This window comes from Anolis sagrei, chromosome Y (assembly GCF_037176765.1).
Source record: "Anolis sagrei isolate rAnoSag1 chromosome Y, rAnoSag1.mat, whole genome shotgun sequence".
Classification (NCBI taxonomy): domain Eukaryota; kingdom Metazoa; phylum Chordata; class Lepidosauria; order Squamata; family Dactyloidae; genus Anolis; species Anolis sagrei.
In genome coordinates this window covers 7,962,966-7,983,218 of record NC_090035.1, presented here as the reverse complement: position 1 = coordinate 7,983,218, position 20,253 = coordinate 7,962,966, and the positions used below count along the sequence as shown (strand labels likewise).

Genomic DNA, 20,253 nt, shown 5'->3' with positions numbered 1-20,253 from the left:
GTCAATATCTCTCTTCAATTGTGGTGCCCAGAATTGGACACAATATTCTAGGTGTGGTCTAACCAAAGCAGAATAGAGGGGTATCCAGTCCAACTCCCTTCACCAGGGCAAGAAAATGTAATCAAAGCCCTCCTGACAAAGAGCCATCCAGCCATAGATACAGATAGATAGATAGATAGATAGATATGATTCACACACAGAGAGAGATAGTATCCTAGATTTGAAAGGGACCCCTAAAGAAGGACAATTCTATGTTGCATGTTCCAGAGTAGGCCAACCAGACAATCTCCACATGAACACTGACAAAGAAACAGCAAGAAATATGGTTTACCCACAAGCATAAAGACATTACATATATTAGAAACCAATACTTTCTCATTACTTTATTTTCCAGATCACCAGACTGGGCCACAGCAATGTGTGGCAGGGGATGGCTAGTCTATATAAATAAAAATGTAATGTTCGTTTGTGGAATTAACATAACTCAAAAATCACTGGACGAATTGACACCAAATTTGGACACAACACACCTGTCAGGCCAACGAGTGACCATCACTCATAAACACACTGAAAAACACAACAGAAGGGACTTAAAAGGCCAAAAAAGCAAAAAGATGCTACAGTGCATGTGCAAAAACAACTCCCCTGGCAAACAAAATACATAAAAGCATATCCACACTCTCTTCCAGACTACAGCTCCCAGCATCCCCTAGACCAGACCTTTTAGGAGAGGAGGATGATCCAAATGCAATGCTTCCAAGATGCAAGCTTTCTTCTCCTTGGATTTCTTTGAGAGCATTCAAATCCCTGCATATTTCCAATTTCCTATTCCTGGACTGCAACTCCCAGCAATTCTCCAGATAGATAGATAAGATAGAGATAGATAGGTAGGTAGGTAGGTAGTTAGATGGATAAGGAGGACTGCTGTGAGTTGCAGTCCAAGAATAGGTAGAGAAGGAAGAACTGGGAGAAAGAGGAAGGGAAATAGAAAGGGGGGGGGGAAGGAAGGGAAGAAGAAGAGAGGGGAGGGAGGGAGGGAAGGAAGGAAGGAAGGAAGGAAGGAAGGAAGGAGAGAATGAAAGAAAAAAGGGAAGGAAGGGAGAGAGGGAGGAAGGAAGGAAGGAAGGAAGGGAGAGAATGAAAGAAAAAAGAGAAGGAAGAAAGGAAAGAGGGAGAAAAGGAAGAGAGAAAGGAGGACAGAAAGAGGGAGGGAAGGTTGGCCACAGCAACGCGTGGTAGGTACAACTAGTGAAAAATAAAACCTAAGTGGGACGATCTGATTCCCTCAAAACGAAGCACAATGGCATTGATATTGATAAACTCAGCAGCGAAAGACTGACAATCCAGTGAGAGGGGAATTGAATTTGCATGTTGTTTGAATTTTTAGTTGTAATCATCTTGCAAACATAACATCATATTATTTTTGGAAAGTTTCCCAATGGATGACACCTATAAACCCATGTGTACATGATGGACAGTCATAGTTTTTCCTATGGAGAGCGAATGGATGGGCGTCTATGGAAATGAAACTGACCGCTCTCACCTCTGTTTTCCTCTTTCCATAGAAGTTGGCGTCTGTAGCTTTGCCAGGTTTTCCGGTGAATTCCCCCAGGTGGGCTGCACCACTTTGAACCCATCGCCGTGGAGGCAAGAGGTGCACGATGACGTCCTGGAGCAGGCCAGGAGCCAGGCCTTGCTGTTCAACCTCCTGGAGATGCTCCAGTGTTGCAAGGTCAGTTGTGCCCTTTTCACAGAGCTACAGCTTGGAGTTTGGAGCACATGCTTTGCCAGAGTTTGCCACATTTGGAAAGCAGGATGCATCTAGAAACCAAGTTACACCATTAATCTAGATCTAGGGAAGTCATGCTCCCCATGCTCTATTCCGCTTTGGTTAGACCACACCTGGAATATTGTGTCCAATTCTGGGCACCACAATTCAAGAGAGATATTGACAAGCTGGAATGTGTCCAGAGGAGGGCGACTAAAATGATCAAGGGCCTGGAGAACAAGCCCTATGAGGAGCGGCTTAAGGAGCTGGGCATGTTTAGCCTGAAGAAGAGAAGGCTGAGAGGAGATATGATAGCCATGTATAAATATGTGAGAGGAAGCCACAGGGAGGAGGGAGCAAGCTTGTTTTTTGCTTCCTTGGAGACTAGGACGCAACAGAAGAATGGTTTCAAACTACAAAAAAGGAGATTCCATCTGAACGTTAGGAAGAACTTCCTGACTGTGAGAGCCATTCAGCAGTGGAACTCTCTGCCCCGGAGTGTGGTGGAGGCTCCTTCTTTGGAAGCTTTTAAACAGAGCCTGGATGGCCATCTGTCAGGGGTGATTTGAATGCAATGTTCCTTCTTCTTGGCAGGTGGTTGGACTGGATGGCCCATGAGGTCTTTTCCAGCTCTTTGATTCTATGATTCTATGATTAAAATGAACAAGACTGTACCCAGTATACTGATATACTGATAATAATAATAATAATAATAATAATAATAATAATGTTGTTGTTGTTGTTCATTCGTTCAGTCATCTCTGACTCCTCGTGACCTCATGGACCAGCCCACGCCAGAGCTCCCTGTTGGCCGTCACCACCCCCAGCTCCTTCAAGGTCAGTCCAGTCACTTCAAGGACGCCATCCATCCATCTTGCCCTTGGTCGGCCCCTCTTTCTTTTACCTTCCACTTTCCCGAGCATCATTTTCTGTAGGCTTTGCTGTCTCCTCATGATGTGGCCAAAGTACTTCAACTTTGTCTCCAGTATCCTTCCCTCCAATGAGCAGTCGGGCTTTATTTCCTGGAGGATGGACTGGTTGGATCTTCTCGCAGTCCAAGGCACTCTCAGAACTTTCCTCCAGCACCACAGCTCAAAAGCATCGATCTTCCTTCACTCAGCCTTCCCTAAGGTCCAGCTCTCACATCCGTAGGTGACTACAGGGAAGACCATGGCTTTGACTAGGCAATGGATCTTGGTTGCCAGTCTGATGTCTCTACTCTTTACTATTTTATTGAGATTGGACATTGCTCTCCTCCCAAGAAGTAAGCGTCTTCTGATTTCCTGGCCACACTCTGCATCTGCAGTAATCTTTGCACCTAGAAATACAAAGTCTGTCACAGCCTCCACATTTTCTCCCTCTATTTTCCAGTTGTCAATCATTCTTGTGGCCATAATCTTGGTTTTTTTGATATACTTTATATATATTCCACTCTTATCTCCCCAAGGGGACTCAGAGTGTATTAAAGAACACATACATGGCAAACATTCAATGCCATTATGCAAAGACAGACAATACATAGACAGAGGCAAGGCTTCCCTCTTTTTCGTTTCCGGCATCTGGAGGCTGTGCTTGACTCAGCCATCGGGAGGTGCTGTTGTTCCATCGCAAGGATAGAGGAACTCAAAGGCATGAGGTGGGATATCTCTTTGTCAGTGAAGAAGGGCAGGTAATAGGGAGTTCACGATGTGGTACTATCAAGGATGTATTTATTCTTGATTTCTTACCTGACAGGTCACATGCCATGAGATCTGTCACCTGATTGGCTTGGGAAACTGCCGCTGGCTTCAGTGCATCATGCAAGGCGCCTTGAGTTTGGATGAAGTTCTGCTGCGACCGCTGGAGCCCTGCCCAATTTGCCTTCGGAAGCTGCAGTACGTCGTGGGTTTCAAGCTCATTGAGCGCTACAGGGTAAGAGAACTGCAGAAGGGTGGAGCCCACACCCTTCCTCCTCCTGGGAAGAATCTTGAGTTGGTGGTGGGTGAATTGCACTGGATATGCAGATGTTGTTTTCATAGTGCAATTGTCTGGTGGGAGGGATCTATGCTTAGCACCGTTATTCCATCCTATAATGCAGTGTTTCTCAACCTTCCCAATGCCGCGACCCCGTAATACAGTTCCTCATGTTGTGGTGACCCCCAACCATAACATTATTTTCGTTGCTACTCCATAACTGTAATTTTGCTACTGTTATGAATCGTCATGTAAATATCTGATATGCAGGATGGATTTTCAGTCATTGGACCAAATTTGGCACAGACACCCAATACACCCACATCTGAATAGTGGTGGGATTGATTTGTCATTTGGGAGTTGTCGTTGCTTGGATGTGGGCGTATTGGGTATTTGTGCCAAATTTGATTCGGTGAATAAAATTACATCCTGCACGTCAGATATTTACATTACGATTCATAACAACTGCAGAATTACAGTTATGAAGTAGCAATGAAAATAATGGGTTGTTGTAGTTTTTTTCGGGCTATATGGCCATGTTCTAGAGGCATTCTCTCCTGACATTTCGCCTGCATCTATGGCAAGCATCCTCAGAGGTAGTGAGGTCTGTTGGAACTAGGAAAAAGGGTTTATATATCTGTGGAATGACCAGGGTGGGACAAAGGACTCTTGTCTGTTGGAGCTAGGTGTGAATGTTTCAACTGACCACCTTGATTAGCATTTGATGGCCTGGCAGTGCCTGGGGCAATCTCTTGTTGAGAGGTGATTAGATATCCTTGATTGTTTCCTCTCTGTTGTTTTGCTGTTGTAATTTTAGAGTTTTTTTTAATACTGGTAGCCAGATTTTGTTAATTTTCATGGTTTCCTCCTTTCTGTTGAAATTGTCCACATGCTTGTGGATTTCAATGGGTTCTCTGTGTAGTCTGACATGGTTTCCGGCCATAAAAGCCTTCGACAATACAATGAAAATAATTTTATGGTTGGGGGTCACCACAACATGAGGAATTGTATTAAGGGGTCACAGCATTGGGAAGGTTGGGAAACACTGCTATAGCTACTCCCAGTAATTAATCTGGAAGCTGACCTTTGTGTTAACTACACTTTCCAAAAAGTCTTCAAAGGCAGCCCCATGTAGAGTGCATTGCAGTAGTCCATTCTGCGTATTGGGTATTTGGGTGCCAAATTTGGTCCAGTGAATGAAAATACATCCTGCATATCAGATATTTACATTGCGATTCATAACAGCAGCAAAATGACAGTTATGAAGTAGCAACAAAACTAAGTTTTGTGCGCCAGCTGCGCCCGTACCTTGGGAAGTCTGACTTGGCCACGGTAGTCCACGCTCTGGTTACATCCTGTTTAGACTACTGCAATGCTCTCTACGTGGGGTTGTCTTTGAAGACGGCTCGGAAGCTCCAACTAGTCCAACGCTCGGCAGCCATGATACTAACAGGAGCGGAGCGCAGGGAGCATACAACCCCCCTGTTGCGCCAACTCCACTGTCTACCGATTTGCTACCGGGCTCAATTCAAAGTGCTGGCATTGGCCTTTAAAGCCCTAAATGGTTCCGGCCCAAGCTACCTATCCGACCACATCTCTGCCTATGAACCCACCAGGACTTTGAGATCTTCCGGGGAGGCCCTGGTCTCGATCCCGCCTGCTTTTCAAGCACGGCTGGCGGGGACGAGAGATAGGGCCTTCTCGGTGGTGGCCCCTCGGCTGTGGAACGCCCTTCCTACGAACATTAGACTAGCTCCATCATTAATGGTATTCCGCAGGAAAGTGAAGACCTGGCTGTTTGAGCAGGCGTTCGAATAATCAGTGCAATGATTGGTAATGAACATAGGAATGGAACAATGGATGACGAATCTGGATTATGTTTTTGATGATTTGACGATAGTGAATGGTTATTGTAGTAATTGTTTATTAATTATGTAATATGTTAGGTTGTTAACTGTTTTTACACTGTAGCGTTGAATTTTTGCTGTTCTTATTTGTTGTGAACCGCTGTGAGTCGCCTTCGGGCTGAGAACAGCGGTATATAAGTAAAGTAAATTCAACAGTGACAAATGCAAAATACTCCACTTTGGCAGAAAAAATGAAATGCAAAGATACAGAATGGGGGACGATGATGCCTGGCTCGAGAGCAGTACGTGTGAAAAAGATCTTGGAGTCCTTGTGGACAACAAGTTAAACATGAGCCAACAATGTGATGTGGAGGCAAAAAAAGCCAATGGGATTTTGGCCTGCATCAATAGGAGCCTAGTGTCTAGATCTAGGGAAGTAATGCTACCCCTCTATTCTGCTTTGGTTAGACCATGCCTGGAATATTGTGTCCAATTCTGGGCACCACAATTCAAGAGAGATATTGACAAGCTGGAATGTGTCCAGAGGAGGGTGACTAAAATGATCAAGGGTCTGGAGAACAAGCCCTATGAGGAGCGGCTTAAAAAGCTGGGCATGTTTAGTCTGCAGAAGAGAAGGCTGAGAGGAGATATGATAGCCATGTATAAATATGTGAGAGGAAGCCACAGGGAGGAGGGAGCAAGCTTGTTTTCTGCTTCCCTGGAGACTAGGACGCAATGGAACAATGGCTTCAAACTACAAGAGAGGAGATTCCATCTGAACATTAGGAAGAACTTCCTGACTGTGAGAGCCGTTCAGCAGTGGAACTCTCTGCCCCGGAGTGTGGTGGAGGCTCCTTCTTTGGAAGCTTTTAAGCAGAGGCTGGATGGCCATCTGTCAGGGGTGATTTGAATGCAATATTCCTGCTTCTTGGCAGAATGGGGTTGGACTGGATGGCCCATGAGGTCTCTTCCAACTCTTTGATTCTATGATTCTAAATAAATAAATAGTAAAATAAATAAGTTTATGGTTGGGGTTCACTATAACACGGGGAAGCGTATTAAGGGGTTGTGACATTGCTAGTAATTAGCAAAAAGAAATACGTTAGGGGGTATTAAAAGCATGCTTGTTTTTGTTCTTTGGCACAGAAACTTTATGCTTGGATGCAAACTATTTCATCCACCTGGCTCAGCCAAGAACTGTCCGAATCGTCTCTGTCGGAGGACGTTTTGCAACCGAGCACGGACTCTGGGATGGATTGCGAGAACGACTCCGAGGCCGTCACGTCCGTTTCCGAACCCCTGACACCAGACACTTGCAGCCAAGCCATTTCCACGTTGCAGGACCTGGATCTCGACGATCCGTCTTGTTCCCTGGCGGACGCCCCTAGCCAGGAACAGCTGGGCATTGCCCCGAAACCCTCGGACATGATCAAGGAGTACACGCTTTGGCTCCAGATGTGCATTGCTGCGCTCGAAAAGGACGTCTCCGAGGAGGAGATTCTGCAAGTGGACAGGGCCGTGGACGCGATGGCGCGGTGGGAAATGTTCACAGGACGGCTGCCCAACGCGCGGAGGGAGCTCCCGCTGCCCACCGACAGTCCGGGGCTACGGAAGGTCCTGGGAGACAAGTTCTCCTCCTTGAGAAGGAAACTGAGCTCCAGAAAGTCGCCCAAACCAGAATCCTCCCCTCGTCGCTGGAAATGGGAGGAGAGCTAGCCCCACCGAGAGACTCCAAGTGATCCTGGGGTGGGGTGGGGAAATCCTGGGGGTTTAGATGTGGGTTTTGTTAGCTTCTCCTCGTTATGCCTCTTGTCCTTTTCACTGCACGTTTTTGTCATCCCGTCGAGAAAAGACCCGAGAACTCTCTCCAAGTGCAATAAAAGAAGCTTCTGGTCTTTTCCTTCTTGAAGGAGATCTTTCGCTTAGGTAAGGCAAAGCTTTCCACTTGACATTAAGTCTAGTTGTGTCTGACTCTGGGGGTTGGTGCTCATCTCCATTTCATAGAATCATAGAATCAAAGAGTTGGAAGAGACCTCCTGGGCCATCCAGTCCAACCCCATTCTGCCAAGAAGCAGGAATATTGCATTCAAATCACCCCTGACAAATGGCCATCCAGCCTCTGCTTAAAAGCTTCCAAAGAAGGAGCCTCCACCACACTCCGGGGCAGAGAGTTCCACTGCTGAACGGCTCTCACAGTCAGGAAGTTCTTCCTAATGTTCAGATGGAATCTCCTCTCTTGTAGTTTGAAGCCATTGTTCCATTGCGTCCTAGTCTCCAGGGAAGCAGAAAACAAGCTTGCTCCCTCCTCCCTGTGGCTTCCTCTCACATATTTATACATGGCTATCATATCTCCTCTCAGCCTTCTCTTCTTCAGGCTAAACATGCCCAGTTCCCTAAGCCGCTCCTCATAGGGCTTGTTCTCCAGACCCTTGATCATTTTAGTCGCCCTCCTCTGGACACATTCCAGCTTGTCAATATCTCTCTTGAATTGTGGTGCCCAGAATTGGACACAATATTCCAGATGTGGTCTAACCAAAGCAGAATAGAGGGGTAGCATTACTTCCTTAGATCTAGACACTATGCTCCTATTGATGCAGGCCAAAATCCCATTGGCTTTTTTTGCTGCCACATCACATTGTTGTCTCATGTTTAACTTGTTGTCCACGAGGACTCCAAGATCTTTTTCACACGTCCTGCTCTTGAGCCAGGCATCGTCCCCCATTCTGTATCTTTGCATTTCATTTTTTCTGCCAAAGTGGAGTATTTCTAAGCCAAAGAGCTGGCATTGTCCATAGACGCCTCCAAGGTCATGTGGCCAGCCCTGCTCGCGCTTCCACCTGCATCGCAGGCGCGATGGGTGGGGACGAGAGAGAGGGCCTTCTCGGTGGTGGCTCCTCGACTCTGGAACTCACTTCCTAAGGACATCAGGCATGCCCCAACTCTGGCAGTCTTTAGGAGGAGCTTGAAAACGTGGTTGTTCCAGTGTGCCAGAATAATGAACCCTTAGCACTTTGTCCTCCAAAAGCACTTTATACTGATTTACACCTGCTTGTATCTCTTTACTAACGCCCCACTTCCTTATCTTGTCCATGTCCAGCATTATTTTTAAATTTCGATGACATTTGGCCTAGCCACATATTTAAAAGGTGTGTTGTGCTATTGTTAATGTTTATGCTATCTGTGTATGTGATTTATTTTAATTAGGTTCTTGTGGGTTTTTTCGGGCTATAGGGCCATGTTCTAGAGGCATTTCTCCTGACGTTTTGCCTGCATCTATGGCAAGCATCCTCAGAGGTAGTGAGGTCTGTTGGAAGTAGGAAAAGGGGTTTATATATCTGTGGAATGGCTGGGGTGGGGCACAGAGCTCTTCCCTGCTGGAGCGAGGTGTGAATGTTTCAACCTCATTAGCATTTGAAGGCCTGCCTGAGCCTGGGAAATCTCCTGTTGAGAGGTGTTAAACTGTGTCTGGTTGTTTCCTCACTGCTATTTTTGCTGTTGTCAGCAAAAGTCAGCCATAGCAGAGCACCTGATGAACCAGCCTGGACACAGCATATTATTTGAGAACACAGAAATGCTGGACCACTCCAATAACCACCATGTCATACTAGACAGAGAAGCCATTGAAATCCACAAGCATGTGGACAATTTCAACAGAAAGGAGGAAACCATGAAGATGAACAAAATCTGGCTACCAGTATTAAAAAACTCAAAAATTACAACAGCAAAAACAGCAGTGAGGAAACAACCAGGCACAGCTTAACACCTCTCAACAGGAGATTTCCCCCGCTCAGGCAGGCCTTCAAATGCTAATGAGGTTGAAACATTCACACCTAGCTCTAGCAACGAAGAGCTCTTTGTCTCACCCTGGTCATTCCACAGATATATAAACCCATTGTCCTAGTTCCAACAGACCTCACTACCTCTGCGGATGCTTGCCATAGATGCAGGCGAAACGTCAGGAGAAATGTCTCTAGAACATGGCCCTATAGGCCGAACAAACCCACAAGAACCTAGTGATTCCAGCCATGAAAGCCTTCGACAACACATTTATTTTAATTGCTTGTATTGTTGTTGTTATTGCTTGTCTTGATGTATTGTGGGCTTGGCCTCATGTAAGCTGCACCGAGTCCCTTGGGGAGATGGTAGCGGGGTACAATTATTATTATTATTATTATTATTATTATTATTATTATTATTGTATTGTCGAAGGCTTTCACGGTCGGAATCACTGGGTTGTTGTAGGTTTTTCCGGGCTATATGGCCATGTTCTGGAGGCAATTTTTCTCCTGACGTTTTGCCTGCATCTATGGCAAGCATCCTCAGAGGTAGTGAGGTCTGTTGGAAGTAGGGAAAAAGGGTTTATATATCTGTGGAATGACCAGGGTGGGACAAAGGACTTTTGTCTGCTGGGGCTAGCTGTGAATGTTTCAGCTGATCACCTTGATTAGCATTCAATGGCTTGGAAGTGCCTGGGGGGAATCTTTTGTTGAGAGTGATTTTATGTGCCTGTTTGTTTCCCCTCTGTTGTTTTGCTGTTGTAATTTTTGAGTTTTTTAATACACGCATCAAGGAACATGAAAGGCACTGCAAACTACTCCAACCAGAGAAATCAGCCATAGCAGAGCACCTGATGAACCACCCTGGACACAGCATATTATTTGAGAACACAGAAGTGCTGGACCACTCTCACAACCACAATGTCAGACTACACAGAGAAGCCATTGAAATCCACAAGCATGTGGACAATTTCAACAGACAGGAAGAAACCATGAAAATGAACAAAATCTGGCTACCACTATTAAAAAACTCAAAAATTACAACAGCAAAACAACAGAGGGGAAACAAACAGGCACATAAAATTACTCTCAACAAAAGATTCCCCCCAGGCACTTCCAGGCCATTGAATGCTAATCAAGGTGATCAGCTGAAACATTCACACCTAGCTCCAGCAGACAAAAGTCCTTTGTCTCACCCTGGTCATTCCACAGATATATAAACCCATTTTCCTACTTCCAACAGACCTCACTCCCTCTGAGGATGCTTGCCATAGATGCAGGCGAAACGTCAGGAGAAAAATTGCCTCCAGAACATGGCCATATAGCCCGGAAAAACCTACAACAACCTATTATTATTATTATTATTATTATTATTATTATTATTGCATGGAGTGCTGTTACCTTCCCGCCGGAGCGGTACCTATTAATCTACTCACATTTGCATGTTTTTGAACTGCTAGGTTGGCAGAAGCTGGGGCTAACAGTGGGAGCTCACCCCGCTTACAGGATTTGAACCACCGACCTTTTGGTCAGCAATTTACATGATGTAGGCAGTTATTTTGAGACAAGCACGCCCTCCGCTCTTCCCTCCCGTCACACTCAGGAAGATGCAAGCTTTGCTGTAGATATCAGTTCCAGCATTCCTAGGCCAAAGCGCTGGTGACCCTCTTCTGATAATGTCACCTTTTTAAGGAGCCAGCTATAAATAACAACCATCAGAATCAAGTCATTTGAGGGGCCCACATGCTCTGTAACCTTTGCACATCTCCAGAAACATTTGGAAACCTTTGCAACGGAAACAAAGCTGGTGTGGAAATGGTTTTCCGAAGGGCACGTTGGCTTTTTTTCCTTCCAAAATAGGAAAGTGGCAGAATATAAACCTTCCTTAAAATCATAGAATTATAGAGTTGGAAGAGACCTCGTGGGCCATCCAGTCCAACCCCCTACCAAGAAGCAGAAAAATTACATTCAAAGCACCCCCAACAAATGGCCATCTAGTCTCTGTTTCAAAGCTTCCAAAGAAGGCACCTCTATTACACTCCAGAGCAGAGAGTTCCACTGCTGAACAGCTCTCACAGTCTCACCTGGCCCTCTGTTTAAAAGGTTTGAGGACCTCTTGTCTAGATCCAGGGAAGTCGTACTACCCATGCTCTATTCTGCCTTGGTTAGATCACAATTGAAGAGAAATATTGAGAAGCTGGAATGGTTCCAGAGGAAGAGGGCGACTAAAATGATCAAGGGTCTGGAGAACAAGCCATATGAGGAGCGGCTTAAAAAGCTGGGCATGTTTAGCTTGAAGAAGAGAAGGCTGAGAGGAGATATGATAGCCATGTATAAATATGTGAGAGGAAGCCACAGGGAGGAGGGAGCAAGCTTGTTTTCTGCTTCCCTGGAGACTAGGACGCAATGGAACAATGGCTTCAAACTACAAGAGAGGAGATTCCACTTGAACACGAGAAAGAACTTCCTGACTGTGAGAGCCGTTCAGCAGTGGAACTCTCTGCCCCGGAGTGTGGTGGAGGCTCCTTCTTTGGAAGCTTTTAAGCAGAGGCTGGGTGGCCATCTGTCAGGGGTGATTTGAATGCAACATTCCTGTTTCTTGGCAGAATGGGGTTGGACTGGATGGCCCAGGAGGTCTCTTCCAACTCAAGGGCTCTGTGATTCTATGATTCTATGCTTTGGTAAACAGTAAGCTGAACTCACAGTCAGGATTCTATGAAGTTCTTCCTAATGTTCAGATGGAATCTCCTTTCTTGTAGTTTGAAGCCATTGTTCCATGTCCTAGTCTCCAAGGAAGCAGAAAACAAGCTTGCTCCCTCCTCCCTGTGGCTTCCTCTCACACATTTATACCTGGCTATCATCATATCTCCTCTCAGCCTTCTCTTCTTCAGGCTAAACATGCCCAGCTCCTTAAGCCGCTCCTCATAGGGCTTGCTCTCCCAACCCTTGATCATTTTAGTCGCCCTCCTCTCGACACATTCCAGCTTGTCAATATCTCTCTTCAATTGTGGTGCCAGAATTGGACACAATATTCCAGGTTTGGTCTGACCAACGCAGAACAGAGCATGGGGAGCATGACTTCCCTGGATCTAGACACTAGACTCCCATTGATGCAGGCCAAAATCCCATTGGCTTTTTTTAATGCCAGGGGAAAGCTTTATATATAACCGCTGAGCTGCTGAACTTGCTGACTGAAAGGTTGGTGATTCAAATCCATTTGATGTGGTGAGGTCCCGCTGTTAGCTCCAGCTTTTGCCAACCTAGCAGTTAGAAGACATGCAAATGTGAGTAGATTAAAAGGTACCATTCCGGTGGGAAGGTAATGATGCTTCATGAAGTCATGCTGGCCACATGACCTTGGAGGTGTCTATGGACAACTCTTTGGCTTGGGCATGGAGATGAGCACTAACCTCCAGAGTTGGACGTGACTAGACTTAATGTCAAGGGAAAGCTTTACCTATATACACACACATGGATCCCCTGGTGGTGCAGCGGGTTAAACCGCTGAGCTGCTGAACTTGCTGACCGAAAGGTTGGTGGTTCGAATCCAGGGAATGCAGTGAGCTCCTGCTGTTAGGCCCAGCTTCTGCCAACCTAGCAGTTCGAAAACATGCAAATGTGAGTAGATCAATAGGTACCGCTACAATGGGAAGGTAACGGCGCTCCATGCAGTCATGCCAGCCACATGACCTTGGAGGCGTCTACGGACAATGCCGGCTCTTCAGCTTAGAAATGGAGATGAGCACCAACCCCCAGAGTGGGACACGGCTGGGCTTAATGTCATGGAAAAGCTATATATATATATATATTCATACAGACACACACACGCACATACATAGATATACACACATACATACACATATACACCCCACCCCCTGTTGGCACAGTGGGTTAAACCTCTGAACTACTGAACTTGCTGACCAAAAGGTTGGTGGTTTGAATCCAGGGAGTGGGGTGAGCTCCCGCTGTTAGGCCCAGCTTCTGCCATCCTAGCAGTTTGAAAACATGCAAATGTGAGTAGAACAATAGGTACCGCTTCTGCGGGAAGGTAAGGGCGCTCCATGCAGTCATGCCGGCCACATGACCTTGCAGGTGTCTACGGACAACGCCGGCTCTTCAGCTTAGAAATGGAGATGAGCACCACGCCCCAGAGTGGGACATGACTAGACTTAATGTCAGGGGTGGCGCAGTGGGTTAAATCTCTGAACTGCTGAAATTGATCATTTGAGTCGCCCTCCCCTGGACACATTCCAGGTTGGTGGTTCGAATCCAGGGAATCCGGTGAGCTCCTGCTGTTAGGCCCAGCTTCTGCCAACCTAGCAGTTTGAAAACATGCAAATGTGAGTATTGCTTCTGCAGGAACGTAAGGGTGCTCCATGCAGTCATGCTGGCCACATGACCTTGGAGGCGTCTATGGACAACGCTGGCTCTTCAGCTTAGAAATGGAGATGAGCACCACCTCCCAGAGTTGGACACGGCTAGACTTAATGTCAGGGGAAAGCTCCCTCCCTCCCTCTCTCTCTCTCTCCCTCCCTCTCTCTCTACACACACACACACATACACAGCCCCTCCCTCCCCGGTGGCGCAGTGGGTTAAATCTCTGAACTGAACTTGCTGACTGAAAGGTTGGTGGTTCACATCCAGGGAGTGTGGTGAGTTCCTGCTGTTAGCCCCAGCTTCTGCCATCTCTGGGGGAGATGAGCACAACTCCCAGAGTGGGACATGACAAGACTTAATGTCAGGGGTGGCGCAGCGGGTTAAATCTCTGAACTGATGAAATTGCTGACTGAAAGGTTGGTGGTTCAAATCCAGGGAATGCGATGAGTTCCTGCTGTTAGCCCCAACTTTACCCTACCTAGCAGTTTGAAAACATGCAAATGTGAGTAGATCAATAGGTACCACTTCTGCGGGAAGGTATGGGTGCTCCATGCAGTCATGCTGGCCACATGACCTTGGAGGTGTCTACGGACAACGCTGGCTCTTTGGCTAAGCGCACCAACCCCCAGAGTCGGACACGACTAGATTTAATGTCAGGGGAAAACCTTAACATTTTACGTGGACTCCAAAATGCAGAATTTCCCCCCTCATCCCATGCTTGCTATAGTACCTGGGATTCAGTGTGGTTCTCCCCTCCAAGTATTAACCCGGGATTGAGCTTCCTGAGTTTCCAAGATCAGACAGGATCTGATGCTTTTAGTAGGCATTACTGGAATGGAAATACTAAAGCTACAATCCTGCACGTATCTGCCTAAGATTCAGTCCTACTGAGACCAATGGTATTTAGAGTAGCTTATATAGAGGGATGCATCCTAAATAAGGAATATCTGGTACATAAAGGCAGTTGGATGAGCAATGGTCAGAATAGTGACCTTATATCTAAACAGCTTGCAGTGAGATAGAAGCCACCCTGTTGCTGCCCCCTCGTGGCTGCTCCTTTCAGTTGTGTTTTTGTGCATTATTTTGCAAAACAGACACAAAAAACAATACATATTGGGTTGTTGTAGGTTTTTCCGGGCTATATGGCCATGTTCTAGAGACATTCTCCTCTGACATTTCGCCTGCATCTATGGCAAGCATCCTCAGAGGTAGTGAGGTCTGTTGGAACTAGGAAAAAAGGGTTTATATATCTGTGGAATGACCAGGGTGGGACAAAGGACTCTTGTCTGCTGGAGCTAGGTGTGAATGTTGCAACTGACCACCTTAATGGCTTGGCAGTGCCTGGGGGAATCTTTTGTTGAGAGGTGATTAGATGTGCCTGATTGTTTACTCTCTGTTGTTTTGGTGTTGTAACTTTAGAGTTTTTTTTAATACTGGAAAATTTCAACAGAAAGGAAGAAACTATGAAAATGAACAAAATCTGGCTAGCAATATTAAAAAAAACTCTTGCCATAAATGCAGGCGAAACGTCAGGAGAGAATGCCTCTAGACCATGGCCATATAGCCCGAAAAAACCTACAACAATCTACATAAGATAATGTTTTCAAAGTGAACACTGCACTGATTTTCAGTTCGATCAGCAAGTGACGGAGCCCAGACGTGTCTGCAAAAGTGTTTGTGGCACCCTTCCTGTTGCCATGGCAACCGCTTTCCCAGAAATGTGGGTCTACCCAGCACCTCTTCCAACAAGAGCTGGGGTGTGTATGTGTATGCATGTGTATATGAGGGAGTGTGATGCATGTGTTTATATTCACATCATGTTTTTTTCCAGGAGTTAATTTGGCACAAGGCTGAGCACTGGAATTAGTTTTCAATCAGCAAGTTATCTTTTGAGCATCAAAGGCGCAGCGGTTTTACTGCAGAAAAGGAAACCTGTCGCTGCAGACGATGGAGCTAACCAGCAATCTGTACCTGGAAGCAAAGAGAATCACAATGTGTTGTCGAAGGCTTTCATAGCTGGAATCACTGGGTTGCTGTGAGTTTTCCGGGCTATCTATCCATGTTCCAGAAGCATTCTCTCCTGACGTTTCGCCCACATCTATGGCAGGCATCCTCAGAGGTTGTGAGGTCTGTTGGAAACTAGGCAAGTGGGGTTGACATATCTGTGGAATATTATCAAGGTTGGGAAAAAGAACTCTAGTCTGCTTCAAGCAAGTGTGAATGTTGCAATCACCCACATCTATGGCAGGCATCCTCAGAAACTGTGAGGTCTGTTGGAAACTAGGCAAGTGGAGTTGACATCTTTGTGGAATATTATCAAGGTTGGGAAAAAGAACTCTAGTCTGCTTGAGGCAAGTGTGAATGTTGCAATCACCCACATCTATGGCAGGCATCCTCAGAAATTGTGAGGTCTGTTGGAAACTAGGCAAGTGGGGTTGACATATGTGTGGAATATTATCAAGGTTGGGAAAAAGAACTCTAGTCTGCTTGAGGCAAGTGTGAATGTTGCAATCACCCACATCTATGGCAGGCATCCTCAGAAATTGTGAGGTCTGTTGGAAACTAGGCAAGTGGGGTTGACATATCTGTGGAATATTTTCAAGGTTGGGAAAAAGAACTCTAGTCTGCTTGAGGCAAGTGTGAATGTTGCAATCACCCACATCTATGGCAGGCATCCTCAGAAATTGTGAGGTCTGTTGGAAACTAGGCAAGTGGGGTTGACATATCTGTGGAATATTATCAAGGTTGGGAAAAAGAACTCTAGTCTGCTTGAGGCAAGTGTGAATGTTGCAATCACCCACATCTATGGCAGGCATCCTCAGAAATTGTGAGGTCTGTTGGAAACTAGGCAAGTGGGGTTGACATATCTGTGGAATATTATCAAGGTTGGGAAAAAGAACTCTAGTCTGCTTGAGGCAAGTGTGAATGTTGCAATCACCCACATCTATGGCAGGCATCCTCAGAAATTGTGAGGTCTGTTGGAAACTAGGCAAGTGGGGTTGACATATCTGTGGAATGACATCCAGGGTGGGAGAAAGAACTCTTGTCTGCTTGAGGCAAGTGTGAATGTTGCAATCACCCACATCTATGGCAGGCATCCTCAGAGGTTGTGAGGTCTGTTGGAAACTAGGCAAGTGGGGTTGACATATCTGTGGAATATTTTCAAGGTTGGGAAAAAGAACTCTAGTCTGCTTGAGGCAAGTGTGAATGTTGCAATCACCCACATCTATGGCAGGCATCCTCAGAGGTTGTGAGGTCTGTTGGAAACTAGGCAAGTGGGGTTGTGACATATCTTTGGAATATTATCAAGGTTGGGAAAAAGAACTCTAGTTTGCTTGAGGCAAGTGTGAATATTGCAATCACTCACATCTATGGCAGGCATCCTCAGAGGTTGTGAGGTCTGCTGGAAGCTAGGCAAGTGGGGTTGACATATCTGTGGAATATTATCTAGGTTGGGAAAAAGAACTCTAGTCTGCTTGAGGCAAGTGTGAATGTTGCAATCACCCACATCTATGGCAGGCATCCTCAGAGGTTGTGAGATCTGTTGGAAACTAGGCAAGTGGGGTTGACATATCTGTGGAATATTTTCAAGGTTGGGAAAAAGAACTCTAGTCTGCTTGAGGCAAGTGTGAATGTTGCAATCACCCACATCTATGGCAGGCATCCTCAGAGGTTGTGAGGTCTGCTGGAAACTAGGCAAGTGGAGTTGACATATCTGTGGAATATTATCTAGGTTGGGAAAAAGAACTCTAGTCTGCTTGAGGCAAGTGTGAATGTTGCAGTCACCCATATCTATGGCAGACATCCTCAGAGGTTGTGAGGTCTGTTGGAAACTAGGCAAGTGGGGTTGCCATATCTGCGGAATGATGTCCAGCGTGGGAGAAAGAACTCTTGTCTGTTTGAGGCAAGTGTGAATGTTGCAATTGGGCAGTTCGATTAGCATTGAATGGCCTTGCAGCTACACAGAGAAGCTATGAAATCCACAAGCATGTGGACAATTTCAGCAGAAACATGAAAACGAACAAAATCTGGCTATTAGTATTGAAAAACTCCAAAACAAGGACAGTAAATAAAGAGCAACAGTAAAAAAACAGGGGAATTCCAGAAGGAAACAATCAGGGCCAGCTAACACTTCCCAACAAAGGATCCCCCCAGGTATGAAGCAGCCAGGCTTTGAAGCTCCAAGACCATTCAATGCTAATCAATCTGGCCAATGGCCACATTCACACTTGGATATATAGGTGATTGTGGAGCCCTATTCTTGAGCCGCATGTTCTTCCACAGGGAGTACATCGGTTTCCAGGTGGAAAATGGTCCCAGTCATGGTTGGCTTGAGGCACCTTCCTCTTGGCACGTTTCTCCCTTTCACCATTCATTCATGCCTCTTCGAATACTGCAGCACTGCTGGTCACAGTTGACCTCCAGCTAGACCGCTCAAGGGCCAGGACTTCCCAGTTCTCGGTGTCTATGCCACAGTTTTTAAGGTTCCATTCTTGAGTTGGGAGTATAGTTCAGTTCAGTTTAGTTAGGCGATCCCTCGTTGTCTGAGTAGAATTGTCTTCCAAGATCGGTGTACTGGCGGTGAGTCCGTAGGTGACTGTGGAGCCCTATTCTTGACCTGCATGTTTTCCCCCAGTGAGGGCATTGGTTTCCAGGTTGAAGGTGGTCCTGGTCAGGGTTGGCTTGATGCGCCTTCCTCTTGGCACATTTCTCTCTTTTGCCCTCCATTTAATACTAATCAAGGTGGCCAATTGCAACATTCACCCTTGCCTCAAGCAGACTAGAGTTCTTTCTTCCACCCTGGACATTATTCCACAGATATATAAACCCTATTTTCCTAGTTTCCAACAGACCTCACAACCTCTGAGAATGCCTTCCATAGATGTGGGCGAAACGTCAGGAGAGAATGCTTCTGGAACATGGCCAGACAGCTCGGAGAAAACCTTTACCTTTTTTTAATGAAGATGTGAATACAAATTCACACTCTTCAAACATGTTTGGAACATAAGCCTGATTCTCAATGGTATTTCATTTCACAACAGAAACGCCAGGAGGAACTGAGGAGTAGCCTGTAAAATGTGGAAGCTTCAGTTACTGTGTTAATGCAACGTAAGGGATTTCTCTCGAACGAAAAACTGGACAATTGATGATTCATCCAAAACACGATGAATATTCAAAGTCCAGGATGCAGGGGGAGTTGGGGGTTTGGGGCGACACTCAGAACGGCAAGCTGCAGGCACAGAGCTCTACTGTTGTCCAACACAATAGGGAAGAGACAGGGGCCCCTCATGCTCGGCTAGTGGCACCGCTCTGAATTGGGAGGCTGCCCATTGCATTATTGCTGTATGGCTCACTCAGAGGGCTTTTCGATGCTTCCCAAACCAAAAAAATGGGAGCGCATGCCTCTGACTCAAGGCTGGAGGCAGCACTCCAGTTCCAAATATCAGCCACAGTTCCATAAACTACTTCCACCAGAACCCTTTGCTGTATAGAGAGCATTCTGGACTTCACCAATGATGAAATTGAACCACACTTGGCACATTTGGGAGTTGTAGTTGTTGGGATTTATAGTTCACCTGCAATGAATGATCATTCTGAACCTCATCAATGATGGAATTGAACCAAACTAGGCACACAGAACTCCAATGACCAACAGAAAATACTGGGTTTGGTGGGTATTGACCTTGAGGTTTGGAGTTGTAGTTCACCTCCATCCAGAGAGCACTGTGGACTCAAACAGTGATGGATCTGGACCAAACTTGGCCCTGATACTGAATATGTCCATATGTGAACACTGGTGAAGTTTGTAGAAAATAGATCTTGAGATTTGGGAGTTGAAGTTGCTGGGATTGGTGCGCACTGATCTTGAGTTTTGGAGTTGTAGTTCACCTACATCCAGAGAGCACTGTGGACTCAAACAATGATGGATCTGGACCAAACTTGGCATTGATACTCAATATGGCCGAATGTGAACACCGGTGGAGTTTGTAGAAAATAGACTTTGACATTTGGAAGTTGTAGTTGCTGGGATTTATAGTTCACCTGCAATCAAAGAACATTCTGAACCTCACCAAGGATGGAATTGAATCAAACTTGGCACACAGAACTCCCATGACCAACAGAAAATACTGGAAGGGTTTGGTGGGCATTGACCTTGCATTTGGGAGTTGTAGTTCACCTACTTCCAGGTAAAACACAGGACTCAAACAATGATAGATCGGGACTAAACTTGGCACTGATACTGAATATGTCCATATGTGAACACTGTTGGGAGTTTGTAGAAAATAGACCTTGAGATTTGGGAGTTGAAGTTGCTGGGATTGGTGCGCAGTGATCTTGAGTTTGGGAGTTGTAGTTGACTTACATCCAGAGAGCGCTGTGGACCCAAACAATGATAAATCTGGACCAAACTTGCCACTGATACTGAATATGTCCATATGTGAACACTGGTGGAGTTTGGGGAAAATAGACCTTGCCATTTGGGAGTTGTAGTTGCTGGGATTTATAGTTCACCTACAATCAAAGAGCATTG

At 45.9% G+C, this 20,253-nt stretch overlaps 1 protein-coding gene across 1 annotated transcript in view; it reads left to right on the top strand.

The window, feature by feature from the left end:
* LOC132780748 (archaemetzincin-1) overlaps positions 1 to 7,463 on the top strand; it is a 37,494-nt gene extending 30,031 nt beyond the window's left edge. Inside the window, exons 5-7 of the mRNA XM_067461819.1 lie at positions 1,566 to 1,732; positions 3,503 to 3,679; positions 6,715 to 7,463. Of these exons, the coding sequence (XP_067317920.1) occupies positions 1,566 to 1,732; positions 3,503 to 3,679; positions 6,715 to 7,284 (914 nt within the window). The 3' untranslated portion in view covers positions 7,285 to 7,463. The remainder of the gene's footprint in view (positions 1 to 1,565; positions 1,733 to 3,502; positions 3,680 to 6,714) is intronic.
* The last annotated feature ends 12,790 nt before the right edge of the window (positions 7,464 to 20,253 follow it).